Here is a 12,061-nt window from a genome sequence, read left to right as displayed (position 1 = left end):
CTGCTTGTTGGAAGTCTCCAAAATGCATTGCCTGAATTTCGGAGGCATATTTGCACAGGCAGTTTTCAGCAAAATCTACATGAATGATGATCTCATTTTCTTTTACATCTTCTTTAAGTCTTCTCAACACTGAAAACTGATGCTGGATGTTGTAAATATGTTTTCTGAATTTGTCTTTCAGAACTGATGTGAAGTCAGCCAACAATGTTTGCAGGGTACCATATACACATTCTTTAACAGTTAAATGGGCAACAAACTTCTCTCTTGATCCATCTTTTATCTTCTTTTGTCCTTCTTCAGCTTTAGAGCTCCACTCCATCCAGTTTGTCTGTTGACTCGGATTGAAAGTACCAACTTCAAGCGCTTTACTTTGATAACAGAGGCACTCTCTGTACATTCATTCTTTGCTCCACTTTGCAAGGATTGCAACAAATTCTTTCTATTAGACGCTTGATGTTTCTGGTTTTGATTACTTTGTGGTAAGATAATTTATCAGCCATGAACTGAGTGCTGGCATTAAGCTTGAACAGACATCTTTATCTTGGACTTTTGGTCTCACTATCCAAAATGGCCGGTTTTTGCAAAACTGAGGCTGTGTCTGAATGTGCACCCTACTCCCTACATAGTGCCCTATGTAGGGATCACGCCATTTTGTCGGAGTGTCTGAATGTCCAGAGAGAAAAAAGTAGGGCATTCAAAATTACCCACAATGTATCTTGAAAAGCAGTGAGCATCGGTGGTCACTAGACAGGTCAATATAGACCACAATGCATTGCGGGCAGAAGCTCAACATGACGCTAGGAGGCGAAAAAATTGAGCGGCGCCAAATAATCTATAAGCAAACAAACAAAGAATAAAATACAACATAAGGAATAAAAATAAAAATATTTACACACAACTTTGGATTGGATTTGGAACAACGTTTTGACTCGCGTTGTAGTTGCTGTGGTGACGGCTGGTAGTCACGTGGTTTGTGGCGCAGAAAAAATAGGCAGCTTCGTGTCTAAATCGCCAAGAGAATGAGTCACTATGTAGTGTTCTATGTAGTGCAGCCCTATGTAGTGAACGAGGGGTTAGGGTGGACATTCGGACACAGCCTGAGTATAGGATATTTACATGTGATGTTCTTCATTAAACTTTTGCCAAAGAGTGTGTAGTGATTCACACAAAAAAACGCATCTGCATTTTTACTCTTTTCCTTGTCAGTGTTTCTCTTCATCCTGTTGAAGCTCTTCAGTTGTCATCACGCTCCAGACAATCTTTGTTAGTTTCTGTGTAGATGGAGTGGTAGTGTTTGAATGTGTTTTTTTCTCACATATGGCAGACCAGGCCCTAAGGGGGGGGGGGGGGGGGGGGGGGGGGGGGGGGTATTTGAAGAAACGCAGTTGATAATAGCCTTTTGCTTTTTCTTATTTGCTCTTGCATTTGCTTGATTTTGTCTCCATTTACACCGTTGAAGTCTTTGTTCTCGCTTAGAGAGATCTTTAATACCCTTTAATTTTCCAGTCTCTTTCATTTTTCTATATCTTTCTCTTTCTTTTTCTAAAAACCTGTTGTATGCTTTAATTCTATCTCTGTAGGACTTTGAGCTCTGTACCATTGACTTGGCAGCCATTTAGGGGCAGACATAATGGAAACACATACACACACAATAAAATACTGAAACTTTTAACTACAAATGAGGCCAAAAACAAGTGGAAAGTTAAAAAAAATACTATTTTCTTACACATGTACAGAAATATTCATTGATTAAACCTGTGTATCTGAAAGAAATAACTGGTGTTTCGTCATTACCATTCATACCCTGTCATCAACACTACATCACCAGAAATTAGACATTTTCAATATTAATCACTGGTTGTTAAAAAAAATTACAAATTAGGTTTTAGGTTTAGATTTTATTAAATATTGAAATTATTATTACAACTAAAATGATCATCTAATGTAAAAAAGTGAAGAAAAACAAACAGTAAAAGCTATATAAATATATATTTTTTCATTTACAGTGGTTCACTTTGGGGGATGCTGCATCGTATAACTTTTATCTCGGCTATGCAAAGACTTGCACTTCAGTGATAACAGGAAAAATCTATTTTTAGCCAGATCATCACTTCTATCAGTTTCTTGATCAATATTTGCTTTTTAACCTCAGTCGTCACATCTGGTGGCTTTATGAGATATTATCACCATGGAGACGGTTGGTAAGGTATGAATTCTGTATTATGATCTAGTACATGTACATGCTGTCTTATAACATGCTGCATTTACTGACCCTTGGACTTCTAACATTTACCCAAGTGAAGGTCAGTCAATAGTAAATATTTGTTAGACTTTGATTGGGTCAGTTTCTATCCTGAAAGTTTGGTTATAAATGTTGGTATAAGAGGATATTTTCCAGTATTGATCCACACTTCACTCATAATTAGTCTTCTCAGAAAAATCTCTTACCTACTTACTTGTTTCGGCCTACCAGGAATCCTCCCGAACATCCCAATTAGCCACTCCGGCATTGTATAGGAAGGACAACTTGGTTCAGAATGTCTGAAATATTTTTTTATTATATCAAAGTAACATGTTTGTAGTTCAGCAGGATAATCTCTTAGACCACATACGAATAATGTAAAGATGTTCAGTAGTTGATTTTCTCTCCTGTCACAGACTATTGATGATAACACCTCTGAACCAAACACACTGGACACAATCTGATAAAATGACATTTTTACCAGCTTATACTACATTGACATGTTATTCAAAGCCAATGATTGTAATGAATGGGTGGCTAAATGAAAGAATCCAACACACTGGTATAAGATGTATTTGTGTTTCTTCAGATGTTTGACAAACTATTCAGAAATAACTCTTTCTTTGACCTTTGCAACACTGTGGAACAAACTAGTAGGACTTCTTTCTGTCTGACACCTGCTGCGTGAACTGAAGTTACTTTGGGAATTAAACAACACAAGTTATTACACAAATAATTTGCACACTCCAACTGGTACTTCAGATGTTCTCTTTCATTTTATTAAAAGCATTTACAGAGTCGCTGAAATCAGTCAGAAAACAGAAACAAGTACATTTATTTTAAGGCTTTATCCTCCAGTTTTATTCATGAGAATATATGGGATTTTTAAGAGATGAATCAATGAACATTTGGGTGAAACAAAGTTTTAAAAGTCAGCTGAAACTGTTTTTCAAACAGTGGTCTTACTTCACATTTGACTTTAAAAAAAGAAGAAAAACAGAAACAAGTGCTTACATGTTTAGATTATCTGACTGATAGATTTCTGTATGATTATAGAATAAAATTAGACTAAAATCAAATATAAACGTAGTAGATTAACAAGTTTAATTTCCTCTGCAAATTCTGGTATTCCAGACGACTGCTGACCATTCACAGCTCAGTTTAAACGCTCCTTTCAAATTTTATTCAAGGTTCGTGTTAGAAGCTCACTGTGGACAAGGATCCATGTGGACTTGAAGAACCTTAAGTGGAGCTTGGATTTTGAATCTCAGGATCTTCCTGCTCAGCTGTGGTGATAAAAAAGCCAGAAAATGAAAACAGTTTTCCACAAAAAGTTTCTGGTTAGTTAAACTTGAACAGATTTAAGCCTGATTGTAAAATTTGGCTTTTCATGTTGTAATTTCAGAACACAAATAAAGTGACACGACGAGCGACAGAAAGCAGACGTAAAAATGTAAGACTTACTTTTAATGCATTGTGGAGTTCCAGGCGACCATTGACTATTGATGTCACATGTCAAGGTGGTTGACATTTCATATCCATCTTTACACTTGTACGTCACAGAGGCCATGGGTCCATGTGGAGGCTGGGAACCATTAACAATTTCAGCATTTGGAATTTCAGGATCTTTCCATTCAACCCCTGAAAGCAAGAAAAAAAAGAAAGAAAAGAAAATGGAAGTGCTGAAACAGCAGTGGTAAATATTGAGAAAGGTGGGGTTAAAATGTTTGTATTTTCTTTGTGGAGGCTCAGGGTTAAATTCACCTTCATCTGAACATGTTAATTCACTTGTTCCATTGAGTGCATAACCACTGTCACAGGTGTATGTCACATTGTCTCCATAGTTATAGGAACTGGAATTGGGGCTGAAATTCCCATTTGCAACCACTGGTGGTGAATCACATGTCACCACTGCAAAACAAAACATATTTTAAAGTTATGAAAAGAGATCAAAAGAGAGTGATGACCAGAACGCAAAATATTACCAACATTTTCAAATATTTTTAGTATAGTGTGAAGAGCTGTAAAGTATCATAAAGTAATAAAATCTATTCCTATAATTCAGTTACACAGGATTCCACCTGCCTGCAGTACAGTTTATGAATGGTGACCTTTCCTGGAGGTGTGGAGTCATTATTGCATTTGAATGTATCCTCCCTTAAGTTTACAACAGTCCTTAACTAGAATAAAAAGAGAGAACTGAACACGTGTGAGTGTGAACTGATTCCTGATTCCTGAACTGACATTTTCTTGGCTGATTATCCAGACTAAGAGGGGTCATTCTACGTCATTTCAACTCATTATTAGGACATCCCACCTGCTTGGGTCTAAAATAATTCTGTAGTTTTTGCCAGTTGTTTTTTATGTATCCAATAGGTACACTGTTAAATTGTTATTTGCTCAGATAGATACTATTTCAGATGCAGTCAATGCGTAAAGTTTGGTGCAAATTTTCTGCATCCTTACTTTTCCTCCGTTTTCAGGTGTCAGTATCGCAAGAACACCACCACATGGTCAACCACAAAACCCAAGTAATTTTCTTTTCTGTTTTTTAGGGGCTGGCAAGCCTACCAGTTATGATGTATGACAAATGTTTTTCTAGATGGAGGTGTGTTAACATATAAAATTTTAGTGTTCTATGTGTTGCAGTTCTTGAGATGAGAGGAGTATTCTTGAGCTCTGGAGAAATATTCAAAAGTACTTCACACAACTTTAACTAAAAATAATAAGACAAACAACAAACGGAGATGTTCTGCTGTCATCTTTGTTGTGGAGGTTCATCTTATGTTCTAGATCTGATTGTGACTCAAATATGTACAGCTGGATGTGAGATGTCAGGTTTGATACAGATTGCATTTTAACCTGGTGGGGCAACTGTCCTGTTCACTCACTAATTAAAATGATTCAAGAACTACCATGATGTTAATTCTCTGCTATCCTACAAACTGAGTCTGCTGCACATGTTTACTGAGGTGTGCAGCAACATCCAGTAAGTATGAAGTAATAATCTCACTAGTTCCAGTAAGAGAGTAATCAGAGTACTTTAACACATTACTTTTTACTCCTGACACTGATGCAAGTCAGCACTGATAAATAAACATTTTACCTGTTGTTTTGGGGAAAAAAATAACAGTTCCAACAGTTCCTGCTTATAAAATATCATATTAAACATTATTCAAACACTTACGTTCACACTGTGGAGGATGAGGGAGGAATGTATCATTATTTAAACATTTTAATGTTTCTGATCCAAGGAGTTTATAACCATCATCACAGGAGTAAACCACAGAGTCTTCATAGCGGTAGACATCTTTAACAGGGGTGAAACTGCCATTTGCAACCACTGGTGGTGAAACACACGTCACCACTGCAAAACAAAACGACATCAGACTCAGAAGAAGGTACTGAGTTTCTAATTCAGGTGAGTGATGTGTGAACACAAAAACATCACCAACCTTGACATGTCGGTGGTTCGCTCCATCCCATCATTTTACAAGTGATTTCTGAATTTCCAATTAATTTGTACCTGATCAGAAAAGTAAACATGTTAACTTATCAACTGCAATGTAAAGAAGAGTTTAGTTTATTTTTTATCTATTCTGCAACAAGAAAATCTAAACCTGAACAATCTGAGTTATCAATTTATTACTAACCCATGGTCACAACGAATCGTAGCTTTGTCATCATACTCAGTCCGCTTGTAGTTTATATGTCCATTCGTCACATTTTTAGGTGGACCACAGTTCTTAACTGGAAGAAGAAATATCAGGATTAAACTCATCTCTTAGAAAATAGACAGGATTATGTGTATATTACTATACAATAAAAGGTTTATATTTTAAGAATATGGCCAGTTTAATCAGACAGTCAGGTGTTGCTGCAACAGTATGAAGAATTGTAAAGTAGAATTTAGAGATAATATTTACTCTCGCATCTCAGTTCCACAGGACTCCAACGGCCAGCAGTGCAAGTACTCAGTGGTGACCCTCCTTCATCGCTGAAGCCTTCATTACATTCAAATGTAACTGTGGAGTTGTGTGGGAATGTATATTTTCTATTATCATTTCCTTTCAGATGCATGTTGGATCCTCCACCAGGTCTGTAACAGTCCTTAGCTACAATGAAAAGAGAGACATGAGCACAAATGGAGCAAATGTCAAAGATTACTAACATTTTCATTTATGATGGATCAAACTGAGAGTACTCTGAATACTGTCTGCTGCAAATAATATACTAAATATTTGTAAATACTTCAGACAACTCCATCTTAAAAATCTAAGGAAAAAAAAACAAACTTCCTTTATCTTTCTAGGACAGTGTGGTGTGAACAAGCAGCAGCAACTAGGAAATATGCTGAATGTCACCACTGACCCCCTCAGCAACGGGGAACAGTTCTAAGACCCAGCAAACCTTTCCCTCAGAAAAAAGTAGTGTGTTCAACCAAAATAATAATAATAATAATAATAATAATAATAAATAAAAAACATTGTTAACAAGCTGCAGTGAGTTCCAGACCGGAGTCCTGCATTTATGAGTCACCAACATCCTTTTGCCCTGCTGCTCAGTACACGGCTAGCAGTCCGACCAACATTCTGTTATGTTTAGGAAGAGTTTGTAGAGGAATGGATCGGGCCAGTATAGAAATAATCAGCTAGATAAAAGTGGAGACAATCTGCTCCATTGTTCTGAAATATTAACAACCTCTTTTGAGTTCTGATGGCTGCAAAACTAATTTAGATGTAACCAACATAAAGAAAGTAAATGAGTGGAAATGATCATGTCATGTGTACTTTGAGGTCTACAAATGACTTTTTTAAACTGCATCCACACATGAAGATATTTGTTTTATTTCGGCAAATCACAAGTGGATTTTGACATTTTCTTTCTTTTTTTTCTATCTTTTTTCTTTCTTTCTTTCTTTCTTTCTTTCTTATGTTTTCTTTCTTTTAATTTTTTCCCCAGAAGCTGTAGCTTGCAGATGTTTCTTCAAATACCAAATAAACTATTTCTCCACAGACACTGATCATCCCGACAAGATGCAGATTTATACCCTGATGGGGCCACTGTCCTGTTCACTCACTAATTAAAATGATTAAAGAGCTACCATGATGTTGATTCTCTGCTATCCTACAAACTGAGTCTGCTGCACATGTTTACTGAGGTGTGCAGTAACATCCAGTAAGTATAAAGTAATAATCTCACTAGTTCCAGTAAGAGAGTAATCAGAGTACTTTAACACATTACTTTTTACTCCTGACACTGATGCAAGTTAATGCTGCTAAATAAATATTTTAACATCAGTTGTTTTTTTGTTTTTTTTGTTTTGTTTTGTTTTGTTTTTTTTTGTTGTTTTTTTTTTTTAAAAAACTGTTCCAGTAATCACTGCTCATAAAATATCATATTAAACATTATTCAAACACTTACGTTTACACTGTGGAGGATGAGGGAGGAATGTATCATTATTTATACATTTTAATCTTTTTAATCCAAGGAGTTTATAACCATCATCACAGGAGTAAACCACAGAGTCTTCATAGCGGTAGACATCTTTAACAGGGGTGAAACTGCCATTTGCAACCACTGGTGGTGAAACACACGTCACCACTGCAAAACAAAACGACATCAGACTCAGAAGAAGGTACTGAGTTTCTAATTCAGGTGAGTGATGTGTGAACACAAAAACATCACCAACCTTGACATGTCGGTGGTTCGCTCCATCCCATCATTTTACAAGTGATTTCTGAACTTCCATTTAATTTGTACCTGATCAGAAGAGTAAACATGTTAACTTATCAACTGCAATGTAAAGAAGAGTTTAGTTTATTTTGTTTCTGTTCTGCAACAAGAAAATCTAAACCTGAACAATCTGAGTTATCAATTTATTACTAACCCATGGTCACAACGAATCTTAGCTTTGTCATCATACTCAGTCCACTTATATTTTATTATTCCATTTGTCACATTTTTAGGTGGACCACAGTCCTTAACTGGAAGAAGAAATATCAGGATTAAACTCATCTCTTAGAAAATAGACAGGATTATGTATATATTACTATTCAATAAAAGGTTTATATTTTAAGAATATGACCAGTTTAATCAGACAGTCAGATGTTGCTGCAACAATATGAAGAATTGTAAAGTAGAATTTAGAGATAATATTTACTCTCGCATCTCAGTTCCACAGAACTCCAACGGCCAGCAGTACAAGTACTCAGTGGTGACCCTCCTTTATCGTTGAAGCCTTCATTACATTCAAATGTAACTGTGGAGTTATGTGGGAATGTATATTTTCTATTATCATTTCCCTTCAGATGCATGAAGGATCCTCCACCAGGTCTGGAACAGTCCTTAGCTACAATGAAAAGAGAGACATGAGCACATGTTGTAAGGTGGCAAATTTTGGGTCTTCTGTTGTGTTTTTGGTTTCGCCATATGGCATGTTTTGTTGTTTTTTTGCTTTGTTTAATTTTGAATTCAGTTGCATGCTTTTTGAGAGGTTGCGTTTAGTGTCAGTTACTTTTCCCCTGTTCCACCTTTGACTACGATTGGAGTATTATTTGCAGGTGTTGGCCTATTGAGTGACAGCTCAGATTGCCAATGCAGCTCTTCTACTTTATATTTTTTGGCAGTTAGCAAAAATGAATTGGTGCATTGCTGCCATCAAATCGTCTGGAGTGCGGACCAGAACGTTTCCAAAAGCCAAAACTGTCAAAAAATTACCACCTTAACATAGTGAAAGGGTTTGAGTTCCTCTGTGAACCTGAGGGCTGTGTTGTCTGAGCCCATAGCCCATGGTAGGGTCTCCCAAAGCAAAGTGGTCTAAGTGAAGGGGTCAGACTAAGGGCCCATTTTCCCTCCATGCTAAGGACGAATAATTCTGTCCACTTTCTGCATCCTTTATGTGTGGAATTTAGTCTATTTTCATTTTTTTTTTCTGAATGCATGTAGCCCAAAGCAGCAAATGGATCAGTATCATCAGAAATCGTGCAAAAAAAAAAAAAAAAGGGTCTTAAGAGTTAATCAAAGACTTTGATTGACTGGAACTGTCTCACTAGTACAGACTTAACCCCGCCCAACACCACCCCTCCCAATTTGTAGGTGTTCCCATCAGAATTTTCCAGAGGTCAGTAGATTCATTTTTTTAGCACCTACTCTATCGGGGTTCTGAAGGTGCAGAGCCGGACTGAAAATCGTTATGTATCGAGATAGCAGGCACATGCACTTGTGGGGGAGGCCTGGGTGGGCCCAGGGGGTTAAGTGCCATGGGTCTGGGCTCTCCCATTGTCCTCATCCCCCTCCTCTCCTTCCCCCCTAGGTATTGGGGGGGGGGGCTCCCAGGAAACGGGGGTGCCTAGCTCTGATCACTCCTCATTCCAAATTTTCTGTTGTGTTTCTGTACAAGTGTAGCAGTTGGTTGTCTGGTGATAGTTTGGACTGAAGGGTGCTTCTATCTGTTGTGTTTTTATCACCTCTTTTTTCTTTCTGCTTTTCCTTTTGCTTCTTTTTGCTGTCTTCCTCTTTTTTTCCTGCCCCCTCTCTTCAGGTCCAGCAAATTTACATAAATCAGATTATCAAGAGGAGCCTTATATCTATAAACCTCCTGTTGACAAAGCAAATTTGTTTGGCACAACACAGCAAACAGACTATCCTTTGGCTTGCTACCAAGCTGGACAGGACAGATTAAAGAAAAAAAAAAAAAAAAGATATAGCAGGCCACTATCTGCAAAAGTTTGATGTCATGGGATGTCATGAGAGCGAATCCCCACCCTTTTTGTGCTTGTTGGCTGACCAAAAAATCCAGAGTGAGCTGAAAGGCACAATTCGTAATGAAAATGTTTTCAGCAATTGATGGAGGCTCATGTTGTTGTTCCATGTTTCAAAAACAAATTACTTCACAATAGTAACTAGCCGCCTTGCTAAGATGATCCCGTCCACACTGAACGCAGCCTTGATGGCCCCCTATTGTAATGGGGGGGGGCGCTCCTGGTCTCTTGGGGCCCTGCACTCTGGCCACCCTGAATGGCCTGTACCCAATGGGGTTGGCGGCTGGCTCTGGCTGGGGGCTTTCTTTGCCACCCTCTGGTTGGGTCTGGGGTGGTGTTCATAGTGGGGTGGCTTGGGTTCGTGCTCCGGGATTGCCACTGATCGCTCGGGCCTCTGGGCCGCCCCAGTCTGACTCTAGCCACCCTTTTGTTGAAAATTAAGTGTTTCTATTACCAGTTTTTATTGCGATATTGAGGTTTTGTGCGGTCGTAGGGGTAATGGAAATGTAGCCAGAGATGAAAAAAAACTATAACAGGATTGGGGAGTTTGTAAGAGTTTACTGTAAAAAAACATTCTAAAATTTAGAAAATTAGCAGTTCAAGAAGGTAGTCAAACATTATATAAAATATTTTTCAAAACACTTACGTTTACATATTGGAGGGTTAGGACTGAAATCACCATTTTCTGAACACATCCCTTCTCTTTCTCCTTTGAGTGTATAGTCATCGTCACAGGCGTACGTCACAACATCTCTGTATTCATAAGCTTCTCGATCAGGTCTTAAATAGCCATTTGCAATTACTGGTGGTGAGAAACATTTTATTCCTGAAAGACCAAATCACATACGTCCATTAGACTTGAAACAGACAATGAATTTCTAATTATTTGTGAGACGTGAATAGAAAAATAACCAACCTTCACAAACAGGCAGTCTGCCCATCCATCCTTTGTCTCCACAATTGAGATCTCCCTTTCCAACCATTGTGTAACTAAAAAGAAAAGTAAAACAACTCATCAGTTGCAATGATGAGCAAGCCCCACTAAAAAGCCTTTTTATTTATTCATCTATTATTATTATTATCATTACTGTTGTTGTTATTATTACCAAACTGTAGTTATTGTAATTTTTTTGGGAAACATGATTATCAAAATATGCAATGAGCAGTTTCCAGATTAATTCTCTTTAAGCCATCTGAGTTGTCAATTTATTACTGACCCTTTGTTACAACGAATCTCAGCTTTGTCACCAAACTCAGTCCCCTCATAGTTTATTCGTGCATTTGCCACCTCACCAGCAGAGCCACAGCTCTTCCCTGGAACAAGAAATCTCAGAGGAGTAAAGCTCTTAGAGACCAAGCTCCATTGCATCATAAAGATCTCATAGTTCTGTATAATGCTCATCACTTTCAGACTGTAGGTTTAGTTCTGACTCCTAGAATTTCCAAAAGTAAAAATCATTAACCCGTATAATTAAATGATAATATTTACTCTCGCATTTCAGCTGCACAGGACTCCAACTGCCTGCAAGACAAGTAATGTATGGAGACCCCCCTGCAGATGTGTAGCCAATACCACAACGAAGTCTAATTCTTTGTTTATCTGGGAATGTTTTCTTAACAATGTCCTCATCCCTCAAACTGATGTTGGGAATTCCCTCAGGTTTAGGACAGTCTTGAGCTGTAACAGGAATTTAAAATGAGAAGAAAAGAAGAAGATGAGCAGATGTTGGTAAGGACTGAATGAATAGTAAGAAAAAACTCATGCATGCACTCACCTTGGACAGTGGTGGCCATGATGAGACTGCTCAGTACAAACAGGACCGTAGCAGCCATGACAGGAGCAGCAGGTTTACCTGTGGTTTCTAGAATCACACATAATTGAACAAGCCATTATTATGCCTTTACTCAGTTATGTTTTATATGCATGCATTTAGAATGTTTACATGCTCTGAATACTGTCTACCATGGAGAAGGAACATCTTAAACTCACACACCACAGCATACTGTATACTGGATTCTTTTCAGTGTCCTTTTATAGAGTTATAGTTTTCTTGTT

General features: G+C 37.7%; 1 protein-coding gene across 1 annotated transcript in view; it reads right to left on the bottom strand.

The window, feature by feature from the left end:
- Positions 1 to 3,766: 3,766 nt before the first annotated feature.
- Positions 3,767 to 12,061, bottom strand: part of LOC121651229 (sushi, von Willebrand factor type A, EGF and pentraxin domain-containing protein 1-like) — a 52,098-nt gene continuing 43,803 nt past the window's right edge. Inside the window, exons 30-39 of the mRNA XM_042003242.1 lie at positions 8,406 to 8,594; positions 8,133 to 8,229; positions 7,935 to 8,005; positions 7,667 to 7,846; positions 6,169 to 6,357; positions 5,896 to 5,992; positions 5,698 to 5,768; positions 5,430 to 5,609; positions 3,979 to 4,153; positions 3,767 to 3,889 (exon numbers count right to left, since the gene is read on the bottom strand). Coding sequence (XP_041859176.1) covers positions 3,877 to 3,889; positions 3,979 to 4,153; positions 5,430 to 5,609; positions 5,698 to 5,768; positions 5,896 to 5,992; positions 6,169 to 6,357; positions 7,667 to 7,846; positions 7,935 to 8,005; positions 8,133 to 8,229; positions 8,406 to 8,594 — 1,262 coding nt within the window. The 3' untranslated portion in view covers positions 3,767 to 3,876. The remainder of the gene's footprint in view (positions 3,890 to 3,978; positions 4,154 to 5,429; positions 5,610 to 5,697; positions 5,769 to 5,895; positions 5,993 to 6,168; positions 6,358 to 7,666; positions 7,847 to 7,934; positions 8,006 to 8,132; positions 8,230 to 8,405; positions 8,595 to 12,061) is intronic.

This window comes from Melanotaenia boesemani, chromosome 13 (assembly GCF_017639745.1).
Source record: "Melanotaenia boesemani isolate fMelBoe1 chromosome 13, fMelBoe1.pri, whole genome shotgun sequence".
Lineage (NCBI taxonomy): Eukaryota > Metazoa > Chordata > Actinopteri > Atheriniformes > Melanotaeniidae > Melanotaenia > Melanotaenia boesemani.
Note: the sequence above shows the minus strand (reverse complement) of the source record. Positions and strands in the feature narration are given on the sequence as shown.